Below are 13,131 nucleotides of genomic sequence, written 5' to 3' on the forward strand. Positions count from 1 at the left end.
CGGACCCCCTGCGCGCCGCGCAACTCGCCCGGCGCCGCGCTTTGACGGGATCGCGCCGCGGCCGCCCCCGCGCCCCCGCGGCGCTGGAGATTTCCTTCCCGCACCTACGGGCCGCCCATCCCCTCGTTGCTATTGCAGTGCCCGCCGCCTTCCCTCCCCAAATGTGAGTAAGGGGAGGAGGGATAATGAATATGCACACGAGTGCTCGCCCCGCCGCTGTTCCGGGAGGGGGAGGGGGAGAGCGTGTGTGTGTGTCTGTGTGTATGCGGTGAGTGTGTGTATGTGTGTGTGTGTATACATAGGGCTGGGAGGGGTGCGCATGCGCCCTGCGTGGCGGGGCTGAATGTTTCCCAAGTGTTTGAAACTGGTATTTGGGTTTTCCACGTTGGATCAAGTGCGGCGTATAGGAGCGAGGCGGCTGCATTAATATCACCGGGGAGCAGCGGCGGCGGCGGTGAGGAGAGCTGGGGAGGAGGGCGCGGAGGAGAAGCGGAGCAGAGCGGCGCTGGCGCATGCAGAGGGGCTGCCGCTGCCTCTGACAGACACTTTGCAGAGCACATTTTGTTTCCAGATTGTTTCGGAGGAGCTGGTTTAAGCCCCCCTCCCTTCTCCCCCTCCTCCTCCCCCCCCTCACACACACACACACACACACACACACAAATCCCTCTGATTGTTCCTACCACCTCCTTCGTGAATTACCCACAACGACAGCCATTCAATCAGCTGCTGCTGGCTGTAGGGGACTAGCGGAGGGTGTGTGTGTGTGTCTCTCCCTCTCTATTTCACACAAGAGGAGTCAGATGTAGCTTCTCTCGGTTTTTTGGGGGAGCTACAGAGAGAGGAGGGCAGGGAGTGAGCCGTGCATCGGGGTTGCCGCGTTTGGAGGGAGCAGCACTTGCTCTCGCACGGGCAGGGAGAGAGAGGTGTGGGGAAGGATATATTTTTTTTTTCTTTGCCGGATGAAAATGTTGAGTCCTGCAAACGGAGACCAGCTTCACCTAGTGAACTATGTGGAGGATTATCTGGACTCCATCGAGTCTATGCCCTTCGATCTGCAGCGAAATGTCTCCTTGATGAGGGAAATTGACGCCAAATATCAAGGTAAGTGCTTTCTGTGTGTGTGTATGTGTGTGTGGTATGGGGCTCGGGGGGGAGGGTGTCTTTCCCTTTCTTTTCTTCAGAGCTGAACCTCGGCTCCGTTTGCCCCCCTGCACCCCACAGGGATGGTAGTTTTATTTTTGGGAGGCGAGAGGAGGGAGAAAGCCAGGAGAAGGGATCCGAGAAGAGAGAGGGGCTGATCTGCAGCGTTAGCTCTTGTCATGGGGCGGAACAAAAGGTCTTCAGCTTCTCTTATTAAGCAAGGACTCTGCTTTTCTGTGTAAATTGCTGGCCAGGAAGGCGGGGGCAGGGAAGTGGGGTGTGCAGTGCACAAAGGGGGGCTGTTCCTAGCGGTGGGGCTGAGGCGGAAGGGTTTTGGGGTACAGGAGAAAGTGCTGGGTGGACAGAGAGGGAGAGATTACAGCACAACATTTAGGAATGTACAGTATTCATTATGGCTGTAGTAGGGGAGAGAGGCAGCTAGTGAGGGAGGGAGGAGAGGGGGGTTAGATGAGAGTGGGGGGCAGGGTATGCTTTCTTCGTTCCCTCTTCAGCGGGTTTCGTTTCGCCCTGTAAAACAGCCCTGCTCTGTGGGGCGGGGGGGCGCCGGGACTGGTGTGTGTATGTATTTGTGTGCGTGTGTGGTGTGTGTGTGGAAGGGGGGAGATGATACGGCTGGGTTTACGGATGTGCTGAATGGTGAGGTGCCCCCTCTCCGCCGTGTGCTGCCGGCACTCGCGCTCAGGGCACACTGTCCCCTTGCCCCACGGGTGGAGGGGAGGGGAAGGGGAGGCTAGTTTGTGCGGGGTTCAGAGCAGCTTTGTCACTTGCTTGCTTGTGTCCGCTTGGGAAGGGGGGGGGAGGGGAGGGTATTCGGTGCCGCTGGCAGCGGTGACATTCGGGGTGCCGGACCGAGAGGTCCCCTTTACTTCAGCGTGTGCACCGCCCCTCGCCCCCATGCATGTGGCTTTAGAGGCGGCGGGGAGCGAGCCCTGCGGTTCGCGTAGCTGCTCCTCGGGCAGCCCGCCAGGGAGCCTGACGGCCCCTGGGGAAACGGCGGGGGGAAACTTCCCTGTGCGGCTCACGCCGCCGCAGGGGGCACGGGGCTGCTCGGCAGAAGGCGGAGAGGAGATTTAAGGCCAGGGCGGGCAGCTTGTTTCTTCCACGCTGCGGGCACGCGCCACTACGGCCAACGGGCGCCTCCGCGCTTTGCTGAAGAATTGGCTTCGTTGCGTCTTTTATAAACACCTCATTAGCATATCGCGGATCGCCCCGCCCCCCGGCACCTCTCATAGGGGAGAATCCTCCCCCACGGAGCGGTCAGGGCCCGCCTCCTCTCACTGACTGGCCCTCTGGCCGGACAAGTCCGCCTCGTGCTCCGCCTCCTCGTGACGTTTCGAGAAGCAACTTTTCTGTGGGGTTGATTTGAATATCTCGACCTGCCCCGGCCTCTCGGTTCCGATTGGCTGAGGCGGCGGCAGTGGGCAGGCCAACCTTGGGCTTTCTGAGTGTGACTGACGTGTTTTCGGGATGCGAGAGCCGCTTTCCCCGCCTTCTCTTGCTTCTGATTGGGGCGATGGCATTGGGGGCGGGGCTCCCGATAGCCCTGCCCATTCTGATTGGCCTTGTTTTATTATTATTATTACTCCTGGTTCTTTCTGGTCCTGATTGGCAACACCCGGCCAGCAGGGGCGGGTTTTCCCCACTGTCGACTCTCATTGGCGCAACGGATGGGTGGGCGGGCTGTAGTCCGTCTCCGCCCCGTCTCCGCCGCGTCCCCCTGTCCCGCTCCTCCTCCGCTTCCTCTTGGTTTGTCTGCTACACTGAGAACCGGGGGTAACGCCGCCGGTTTCCTGCCGGAGAACAATGGCTGAAACGTAACATCCGGGGCGTTGCCGCTGCGCTGGTTGCTAGGAGCAGTTGGGCCTCCTGGCGAGGCCGAATGAGGCCACTTCCTGGTTGGCCGTCGGGCGCGTGCAGGCTGTGTTACGTTAGGACCGTTAGTACCCGGCGCGCCTGCCGCCGCCCCGCGCGCTAATGGCGGCGCCTCGCGCCCTTCTTTCCCCGCGGTGGCTCTTGGGGCCGCCGGGCGGAGCCGCGGAAGCGGCACTCGGCGGGCGGGCGTTTCTGGTGGCTTTTGGGTCCCGGCGTTGTTACGCCGGTGTCCTCTGCGCTGTTGGCAGCGGGCGGCCCCGCTGGCGGGTGCTAGCGGGTTGCGCTGCGGAGGGGTTGGTCGCTCCCCAGGCTGAAGAAAGCGCTTGTGCGCCGTCTCCCGCACGCCGTTGCCCCGGCAGAGGAGGCCTCCGAGGGGAGGCGATCCCTGAGCGCGGACCTCCCGGGTGGCTTCCGCCCCTGCTGGCCACAGAGATGCTTTCCGCCCCCGCCGTCCGGCCCCGACCTGCCCCGGGCTGACTGCCTTGCTGTGCTGCTGTGAGAGCTGGGGCGGGGGGGGGTTCTCAGGTGCGCCATGCAGCCATTACGGGCAGTCTCGGCCAGCGCTTGGGCTGCAGAACTGTTTCGGATTAAAGCTTTTAAAAAATACAGCCCTTTCGTCATTTTTGTGGCGTTTGTGATGTTGGGGAGTGTGCATTCACAGCTGGTTAACAGTTGCATGTCATGTAAGTTGCACAAGACTGAGCCGTGTTTCAAAAAGCTGGCAGAAAGCATTTTTTTTCCTGAAATTTCTACAAACAGCGTAGTTGGCCGAGCAAGTTCTTCTGAGCATGCTGATGTAAGGAATGGTAGTGCAATCCTCCTGCGGTCTTTAGTAGATGCAGCTGTCCAGCTGTTTCTTTTACCTGGGATCCTGCTCGGATACCATGCTTTTGAGTCTATCAAAAGACTCTCTGATACTAAGCAACCCTTTCTGTTTGGGTACGCTTGCGAAAAGGCACATCTTGCTTGGTGTCTTACATGACTGAACATGTGTCTCAGGAAGCACTCAGTGCTTTGCAAAATTCAAGACCGTTGCAGTCGAACATTTCTCCTGTTTGATACAGCAGCTCTAGAAGGTGGGATACCACTCTAGTTTTGGTGTGTATGTGTGGCACTAGAAGTTTTCTTAATGCCTGACATAAGTCATTTTATACCAAAATAATTTGGGGGTATCTAGGGAGCAAGTATTCCTTATGAAAGATGCTTATGTATCAGATTCAGATGGGCTGAACTCCTGACGTTGGTCAAGTGACAGAACATAAAACTTCTGAATTTCAGCCATTGAGAATAATTAATGTTTAATCTTCCTGAATGCCTAATCTTCTCTAATTTTTTTTCTTTTTTGATAATTAGCAAAAAAGGCATTTGTTTAAAATATTTCATAACACATTCTTAAATATTTACGTTGGCCAGATAGGTTATAATGCAGTACATGTTTAACTCTTCTGAGAAGCATATACTGCAGCTCTAGTAACTAAAGTAGAACTTGAATAAACTTTGCATGTCTTCACAAGAAATTTGGAATGTGTGTGTTCTAAAAAAATCTACTGTGAGACAAAACCTAAATCACAGTATCTTTGTTACTATTAGTTGCATATATTAACAGCTATTAGCATGTTCTTTTATTTAGAAAAAATCTGAGAAAGTAAAAGTTCATATTTGTGAATTTCAGAGACAGTTTTGGTATCACATTTGCATGTCTATGAGATTCTGATTTTTATTAGGTGATTTTTATTAGGTGAACTGAGGTTAGTTTTATATCAACATTTTGCTCTTCTAAGGTAGAATATTGTAAGCTGCAAGAAAATGGAAAAATCAGAGAACAAGATGCAGATTATTTATAAAGTATAACATTCTTGTTCGTGAGGACTTAATATGTTTATGCTAAAGTTAGTGCATCTTGAGTTGATCTGAGTATCATAGTGAAACTCAAAACCATCTGCTTAAAAATAGGTTTCTAGAGCTATTCTTGAAACTTTAAACCCTTTTGTGCAAAGTTCTTTCTTATAAACTGTTGAAATAGTCCCTAAGGTGCAGTTCAGTATTTTAAATCAGAAGTTCTAGCTACTCCAGTGGTTGCGTAGCATCTTCATGTTATTTTCTAATTTTTTAAGTGTGTATTTGTTTCCTCACAGTACGTATTTAATGGAAATTTATTTCTGTGTTTAAAATAGTAAATAGCAGGTATTTTACAGAATATTTAGGGAAGAAACCAGCTAGACAGTTTAGATAATGTAATCCTAATTCTGCAGTCCTAAGGATTTGAGTGGCCTTATATTTGTAGAAAGAGGTAGCTTAGCTGTATCAGACAAAAGTTACCATAATTCTTTTGCATCAGCTGTCAAGTATGATATCAATTATTAAGTAACTCATCTAATTTCTACGCTGGTTTGTGCTTTCTCTCTCTTTCTCTCTCTCCCACTGCCTTTCTCCCATTCTCAACCATTCACTAAAAGTATTAATGTTATTATATAGAAAATGCCCAGGAAAACAGCTGGTTAATTCCCCTCTAATTTTACAATTAATATTGGAACTTTTGATGACATACTTTTTTGTTTTTTGTAATTACTGATAAATTTAAAGGGAAGATTTTACAGCATTCTGGGTGTTTACCTGTCAGTCTGCAGCTTCTCATTCTTTGTGACAAGCCGTTTCATAAACACTGCTTCTCTTGCCTACATATACAAATACACAGATTTTAACAGTTTAAAATAAAATTTATTTTCTAAGTCTAAACTGATAGCATTTGCATTCTGTTCCTGAGTGACCCACGAGAAGAAAAGTAATCCCCTGGAGTCGTGAGCCACTTGTCAGATTTCATCTTCAGGGAATCTGCCTTTGATCAGCTTTGTGCATTACAGAAAGGTGTTGCTGCATAAAAAAGGAAAAATACAGGAAGGCTTTGTTTTGCCATTCTCTCTATCCAAAATATTTATAGTTTTTATTTCTTCTTTGCAGAGATCCTAAAGGACCTGGATGATTATTATGAAAAATTTAAACGAGAGACAGATGCCGTGCAGAAGAGAAGGATGTTGCACTGCATACAGAGAGCATTAATTCGGAGTCAGGAGCTGGGAGACGAGAAGATCCAAATTGTCAGTCAGATGGTGGAGCTTGTTGAGAACAGAACTAGGCAAGTGGACAGTCATGTGGAACAGTTTGAGACTTGTCAAGAGACTAATGATACTACCGGAAACAGCGGGAAAGCCAGCCAAGATAAATCAAAGACTGAGACAATCGCTCAGGCTGAAAAGCCCAACAATAAGAGATCAAGGCGGCAAAGAAATAATGAAAATCGAGAAAATGCTTCAAATAATCATGATCATGATGACATCACCTCAGGAACTCCAAAGGAGAAGAAAGCAAAAACATCCAAGAAGAAGAAGCGATCCAAGGCTAAAGCAGAGAGGGAAGCTTCTCCCCCAGATCTTCCCATTGATCCTAATGAGCCAACATACTGCTTATGCAACCAAGTCTCCTATGGAGAAATGATAGGATGCGATAATGATGAGTGCCCCATTGAGTGGTTTCACTTTTCATGTGTGGGACTCAATCATAAACCAAAGGGCAAATGGTACTGCCCCAAATGTAGAGGAGAAAATGAGAAAACTATGGACAAGGCATTGGAGAAGTCTAAAAAAGAAAGGGCCTACAACAGGTAGTTTGTAGACTTTTCGTAGTGAAGAAAAATAAAACCACCAAACCAGTGTATTTATTGTCAGTGTCACCTTTGTTGAGGTGAAAGGATTGTAAAATGTATATTTTTAAAGGAGGTTTAAAACTGAACCATTCCTGTTATAGGGACGGCAATAAGAGCAATTTTGTTTTTCATTTGGTAAGCTGTAACAAGAATGTGGTCTGTGGACCAATGTATTCCAAAAGTAAAGTAATAAGAGTTTAAGTTGAATATTCAGGTGGGTCTTAAAAGACAAATTAATATTTTTTTTTTTGGTGCTGGTAGCACTCAACCCATTAAAATTTTGATGACAAATATTTCTGAAATGTAATTTCTTTTTCTTTAATGGAGAATTTTATTTACCTCTTGAGCAAAATTGTCAAATAGTTTAGCCATCTGGCTGTATTTGAATAAAGCTACAGTACATTACAAATGTAACTTCCTTCGGTGACAACCTGTGCAAGATCAAACAAAAGGAAGGTAAAATTTGGTTCCTGCTACAAAGTGTGTCAGTATAACAGTTCAATAGCAAATGTTTAAATAGGCTTAGAAGGTTATTTTTTAAAAAAAAGGTAAATGCTTAAATTTTACACAACAAATATTTTATATGCTGGCCAAGTACCACAAGGGCCATTTTAAGATGATTGAATATGTTTTATATTTAACCAGGAAGTGGTTTAGTAATGGAACTTAACATAAATCAAGCTTTATACTGTCACAGATAGTGGTGTAGCAATCCTTAATTTGTATAAGTTGTATAAATGTACATTTTTAAGTGGAGTTGCACTTACTGTATTATACTTGGAAATGCAACCAAATGCCATTGTGTAACCAATGTGCATTTCCTGCTGTATGTATGAAAATTGTACAGCTGTGATATCAAGAAATAAATGAAACAACTTTGGCAGTTTGCTCCTTTAGCAATCATGTTTAATGATCATTCATATAGTTAAAAAAAAAAAAAAAAAAAGTAAAGTCTCTTTAACCTTAGCAGCTCCAGCAAGCTGCTGCTAAGAAGCCTGAAACTGTTGTAGTGGTAACCAAATTATAGTTCTGATAATGAATCTTCATGGACCATATGACCAGCAAGCACGTAAGAGAATCAAAATAGCATTTAACCTTCCATGCAACTCTACTCTTTTTGTGCTTGCAGTCACTCCCAGACCTGGCCATTTGTCTAAAAATCAATAGTATAGAAGTGATATTGTTCAGTTGTTTTCATGCTTTTACAGTATGGATATAAATTATTCCATGTTTGTTACCAGCAGAAAGTGCTTTTGCATTACAGTATTTTTAAAGTATTATTGCCACCATTCCAGGGTAGGCGTTTTTATGCTTCATGGCCACCATATATAAAAATATTTTAGCTATAATAAAAGTACCATACTTTATATTGGGTATCCAGATCCTATTTCACATAACTTCATAGTGACAGTTGGTTAGATTCTTTCCTTCACCTTCATAGCTGGAGGGGTTGACATTCTGGCTGAGTAGATTTTGGCTCTTCTATTTCTCTTGCAGAAGTCAGTCTATGGGCCTTGACTTAAGGGAGGAGGGAATGGGACCCAATAATAGGAGGAGGATGGAGGCAGCAAAATACAAATAGGTTGTGAAAACCAATGAATCAGAAAAGAGTGTTGTGAGAACGGGGTTGGGGTTGGGGATTTTTTGGAACACAGTGTTTTCTTAAAATTCAAATTGCAATGTTTTGCTTCTTGGACAGTGAAAACTGAAGTGACACTGCTTTTTTCTAGCGTATTACAGCCAGTCTTTCTGTTGGAAATAGGAGCAACAAGGTTTTGGAGCCAGTTGAAGGGGCTAGGTATTCTCTAAAGAGGTACTGAAAAGCAAGCCACAAGATGCACCAACTTGCATGGATATCCCCTTCCAGATATATACACACACACCACGCTATGTGTATCTATATACATAGTGACAAATAAAAGTCTTGTTTTACCTCTAAATAGGCACCCTAAGCGTGTGTGCATATGTATTTGTGTTTTCAGTCACTGCAGACTGTCAAATTACACTGAGTCATCTTTGCCTTAGGTAAATGTCCGCTCAGAATCGTGTCTCCTGCTCCTGAGGTGGTTTAGGGTTGATGCATACTTTCTGTAGTTTCTTACTTTTCTCTTCTCTTTTTCCCTTTCCCCTAAATTCTCTTTTTCCATTCTTCCTACACATTTACCAGTCTTTCCTGCTTCTCTCTCCACTTACTGCTGTTATGGCTAATCCCAAGGTTTGTGGTCTCTTCCGCCTCAAGCATCCCCTTGTCCTCCCACCAGCCTGGGATGAGAACACAGATACTTAGTAAGACCGTACTAGCGAAACCCCAGTGCAACTTTATACAGGAGGTTGTGCAGACATGGTTTTGAATCTTGCCTTTCTCATTAAATGCCTGCATTGGTTCTGTGTGGCTTTCTAAATGTGAACAGCCAGAGGAAAAAAAGATGTGAAAGAATACAGTAAGAAAGTTCAGCTGAAGATGGATCAGTAGAACAATGTTTACCTTGCCCTTAAATGAATATACTTCCAACTCTTGATGGCTTGCTATGGCCTCCCATATTACAAAAGGCAGATGCCAATCTGCTAAGTGGCCTGAAATGATATCCTGTTCCACATTTTTGCATGATTTAGGTTATCATCCCAGCTCACCATATATAGGCTGCAACTTTGTTTTGCTTCTTGTCTCTGTTGATTGGTTGGACCTTCATTATACCATTTGACGGGTCTAGTTTCAGTCTGTGAGCACAATTGCTTACTTTACTTAGATTCAAGGTACTGTGGTATTAAGCTCTTTGTCGGCAGAAGTAAGGCCATCTCATGTTATACTGACACACTGCCAAATGCTTCGTATTATGAAAACTTTTCTCCGGCTTTGATATACTGTTTAAAAACCTGTTTTTACAAATGTACTAATCCTCCTTTTTTTGGTTATTCTGAGTGAACTTAATGGTCATGAGACACTGTAATTCTCTAAGCCAATTTTCTTTATTTCTGCTCATGATAGATGCAGCTAATTTATAAGCTTTCTTGTGTTGCCTGGCATGGTGACCACACTTTGACTTGAGGAGACCATCTTCAGTTTTGAGAGAATATCTGAATCTCTTGGTGGCTATTTACCACTGAGACTGCCAACAAAAGGCAAAGAGATGGATGCTCTCTCTTCTAGGAACTGAGCAAGGTTTCTGACTCGTTTCCCACAGGCTAATGAACAACTATCATAACGTGAAAATAATACATAAAAAACAGCAGATGTTCATTGGAGAGGAAGTCTCAGCAGTATGAATCACAAACTTCTTAAACTTTTCATTGAAAATATTCAGGCAGCTGTTACCACTGTTGATCTGTGATAGATGTAACAGGAAAATCTATATCGTGCTGCTGAACCCTTGACCTAATGATAAAATCCTTGTGATCAATGAAAAACAGGGTTTCAACACTTATGTCAAGGGAACTGGCAGCAAGCTGCACACTTGAGTGGTCCCCATCCACAGATGACAGAGTTGTTCTGCAGCAGGGCGGCTGGCAGTTATAGCTGGTGCTGAAGATACAGTCAGAAGGTAAAAGAAGACAGTGAGGGAGCCCTTTATGTGCTACTTCAGATGTAAATGCAAAATGTTCTTAGAGGGACAGATAGACAGAACCACCATGAGACTGAAACAGCAGAGCAAAGCATCAGTTTCGGCCATTATATCACCTGAAAGCATCTCAATTAAACAGAACTACTGTCTCCATTAAGCAGCAGCAACCCTGGCCATGCACATCATTAGGTTTAAGTAGGTTTCTTACTAATTAAGTGCAGTTGCTGATTGAATGTGTCCTAACTTCATGGAGCAGGCAGAAATACAGTTGAATTGGACTGCTCCACTGGTTTCATTTTTTGGTAGAATATTTTTAGGTAACCTTTCAAAATTGTAATAAAAATATTGTAAGCAGTATTTTACAAACTATAATGCAAAAGAGTTCTCAGTAATAGAAATGCCTAAAACCAAATTTGAATATCACTGGGATGCATTCTGTTGCTTTAGTTATACTTACGATTGTCCTCATAGCTGATTTGATCTGTATATATAAAATAAACCTCTGCCATAGTCCAAAAGAGCTAATAATTTCTCACTTTTGAATATCAAAAGTAGTACAAGCATTCAATGTAATATCAAAAAATACACACAAAAAAATTCTTATTTTCCCAGATATTACTGAAGTCTATATCTAACAAGTTTTAGGAATGACTCAGTAAGGAAGAGCACAGGATAGCAAAGAAGTAAACAAAATATGATTTGAAATTTTGAGAGATAGTATTAGTTTTTTTCATGAGTTCAGAATGGCTAGATTACTTTTCCCAGTAAAATATTTATTGTTGCTGGTAAACAAACAAACAAAAAAAGCTAACATACCTCTGTACCCCTGTTAGAGCAGGAGAAGCCACATTAATGACCAAGTTAGGAAAACAGGGCAGATGACTTTCCTCAATTTCAGGTTTCTATTTGTCAGCACATGAAGCTTGATTATCGGAGTTAATTTGATCTCTCAATCCATGACCAGGCTCACATTATAAACAACTTCGCCAATGGCAGTTGCCATCCCTCACCTCTGGTAGGTGTTACAGGCCCCTCTGCAGGACCTTACTGCTCTTGCAGCTCTGCTGGAGGAACATGAAAGGTAGATGATACCAAGTTTTTAAAAACAGGTGCCTATGTTTAAATTTCCAAGTCTTACTTTAGAAGTAAAAGTAAATGTTGTGGCCTAACATTCCTGAAAAGGACTGCTGGCTTTGGTGCCTTATCAGAAATACCTTGCTAGTTCAGCTAGCCATTTTTAAAGATTTCATATAATATCTATCCAATATAAGATGATGAAGTCTCAGATGCTACAGTAAAGAAGACCATGGAAGTAATTCCAATCAGATAGATGGATACTTTGTACAAGTCAAAATTCCTTCTGATATTGGGGTTTGATCTGCTGAACATCTGATTTCCATCCAAACTTGAAGTAGCTATTGAAGCAGTGAGCAAAAATGTATCTGAAATGGTAGACAATATGGTTATTTTAGCTGCTATACAACTGTGCTGTAGGCACTGTTTGCCTGTGCATTGAAACTATCAAAAAAAAGTTTCAAAGCAATTCCTCAGATTGCTTATGAAATGTGGTCCTGTAAATATTGATAGTAGTATTCAGATTTAAGCTGGCATGTTACTTTTATTTTCAATAGTTTAGTTTACTAATTCAGCCTTTCTATATAGCTATCAGCCAGCATGAGGGCTTGAAGGGAATCTGCAGGAGCAGTAGAAGATCTAGATAGCAGCTGACTTTATGCTGATGGTAGGTCAGCTTTCCACGTCAACCCTGGCCAAACTAGGCCTGAACTACTGCTTCCGATTCATACCTTGGGAAAATGACCAGCATACAAAGAAAACTGAATGTTATCTTGCATTTGGCTTGCTGAACAGTCAAGTAAATCCCTAACAGGTTAACATATCTAGGGCTGCTAACCCAGCATCTGTAAAAAATATATGTATACTTAAAATAAACTTGGATCTTCTAGTGAATCTTGTAAAACTTGATGAAGACAGATGGACTCATCTCTTACACTCTCACTTTGTGGAAGAATTAATGCAATTTAAATGACTCTTGTCCCTCTGGTGCGATACATCCTGAACATCCTCATCATACAATACACTTAACTAGTTTGAATTTTTAAAAAATAAATCAAGTTTGCAAAAAAAATGTGGCGATAAGGATGAGAAACCCAAGTGAGTTGTGCATAAATGATTTACCTGCATTCGGAAAGGAATATTTCACTGTGTTAATTATAAGATATATATCAGGGGACTTTTCTTTTTGCCAGTCTCCTCTCTCCTTGAGATTTGCATGGTCTCATCTGAAAGAAAATGCTCCATTCTGATAATAGCTTCTTCAGTCTTATAACTTTGAGAACAGACAATTTATTGAGAGCCATATCAGTAAAACATGAATTGTTAGAGGCTTGTTCCACACAGTGATTTTATTCAACAACTAAAACATTAAAGGCAATTCTTTCAGAAACATCCCCTGAGTTTGGATGCTTTAGTTTGTAGGTATCCCTTGAGGACAATAAAAGTAGGAGGAAATGAATGTAACATGTCTTAAACTTTATTCAATTCTAATCTATGGTCACAATTACTTAAAAACTTTTATCACAATCATATCATTTTGGCATAGTGTCACTGCAAAATGGAATTGCTTGGATGCCTTGATTTTGCATTTCCATGCTTTATCAGGATTTGATTCATTTTATGTTTAGTCTGAGTTTCTTATTTGCTGAGCTGCTTCTGTTTGGATTGGAGGCAGTTTCAAGAAGACAAAAGTAGTATTTTTAAATTAAAATCACTCATATTGCTCTCAATCTCTGTGTTATCCATATATATATATTTTGTCTG

At 43.6% G+C, this 13,131-nt stretch overlaps 1 protein-coding gene across 2 annotated transcripts; it reads left to right on the top strand.

Annotated features, from left to right (window-relative positions):
* The first annotated feature begins 87 nt into the window (after positions 1 to 87).
* On the top strand, positions 88 to 7,613 carry ING1 (inhibitor of growth family member 1). 2 transcript variants are annotated; one of them, XM_013954071.2, is made up of 2 exons: positions 88 to 1,101; positions 5,992 to 7,613. In XM_013954071.2, the coding sequence occupies exons 1-2, from the start codon at positions 960 to 962 to the stop codon at positions 6,693 to 6,695; spliced, it is 846 nt and encodes a 281-aa protein (XP_013809525.1). In that variant the 5' UTR covers positions 88 to 959; the 3' UTR covers positions 6,696 to 7,613. The 2 variants fall into 2 exon arrangements, with proteins under 2 accessions (XP_013809525.1, XP_067150098.1); XM_067293997.1 differs by lacking the exon at positions 88 to 1,101 and adding an exon at positions 2,879 to 4,109.
* The last annotated feature ends 5,518 nt before the right edge of the window (positions 7,614 to 13,131 follow it).

Source organism: Apteryx mantelli, chromosome 1 (assembly GCF_036417845.1).
Source record: "Apteryx mantelli isolate bAptMan1 chromosome 1, bAptMan1.hap1, whole genome shotgun sequence".
NCBI classification, from domain to species: Eukaryota; Metazoa; Chordata; class Aves; order Apterygiformes; family Apterygidae; genus Apteryx; species Apteryx mantelli.

Coding starts and splice junctions, on each gene's coding strand:
- ING1 (XM_013954071.2), top strand. CDS start 960: ATGAAAATGTTGAGTCCTGCAAACGGAGACCAGCTTCACCTAGTGAAC. Junction 1,102..5,991: donor AATTGACGCCAAATATCAAG/GTAAGTGCTTTC, acceptor TCTTCTTTGCAG/AGATCCTAAAGGACCTGGAT.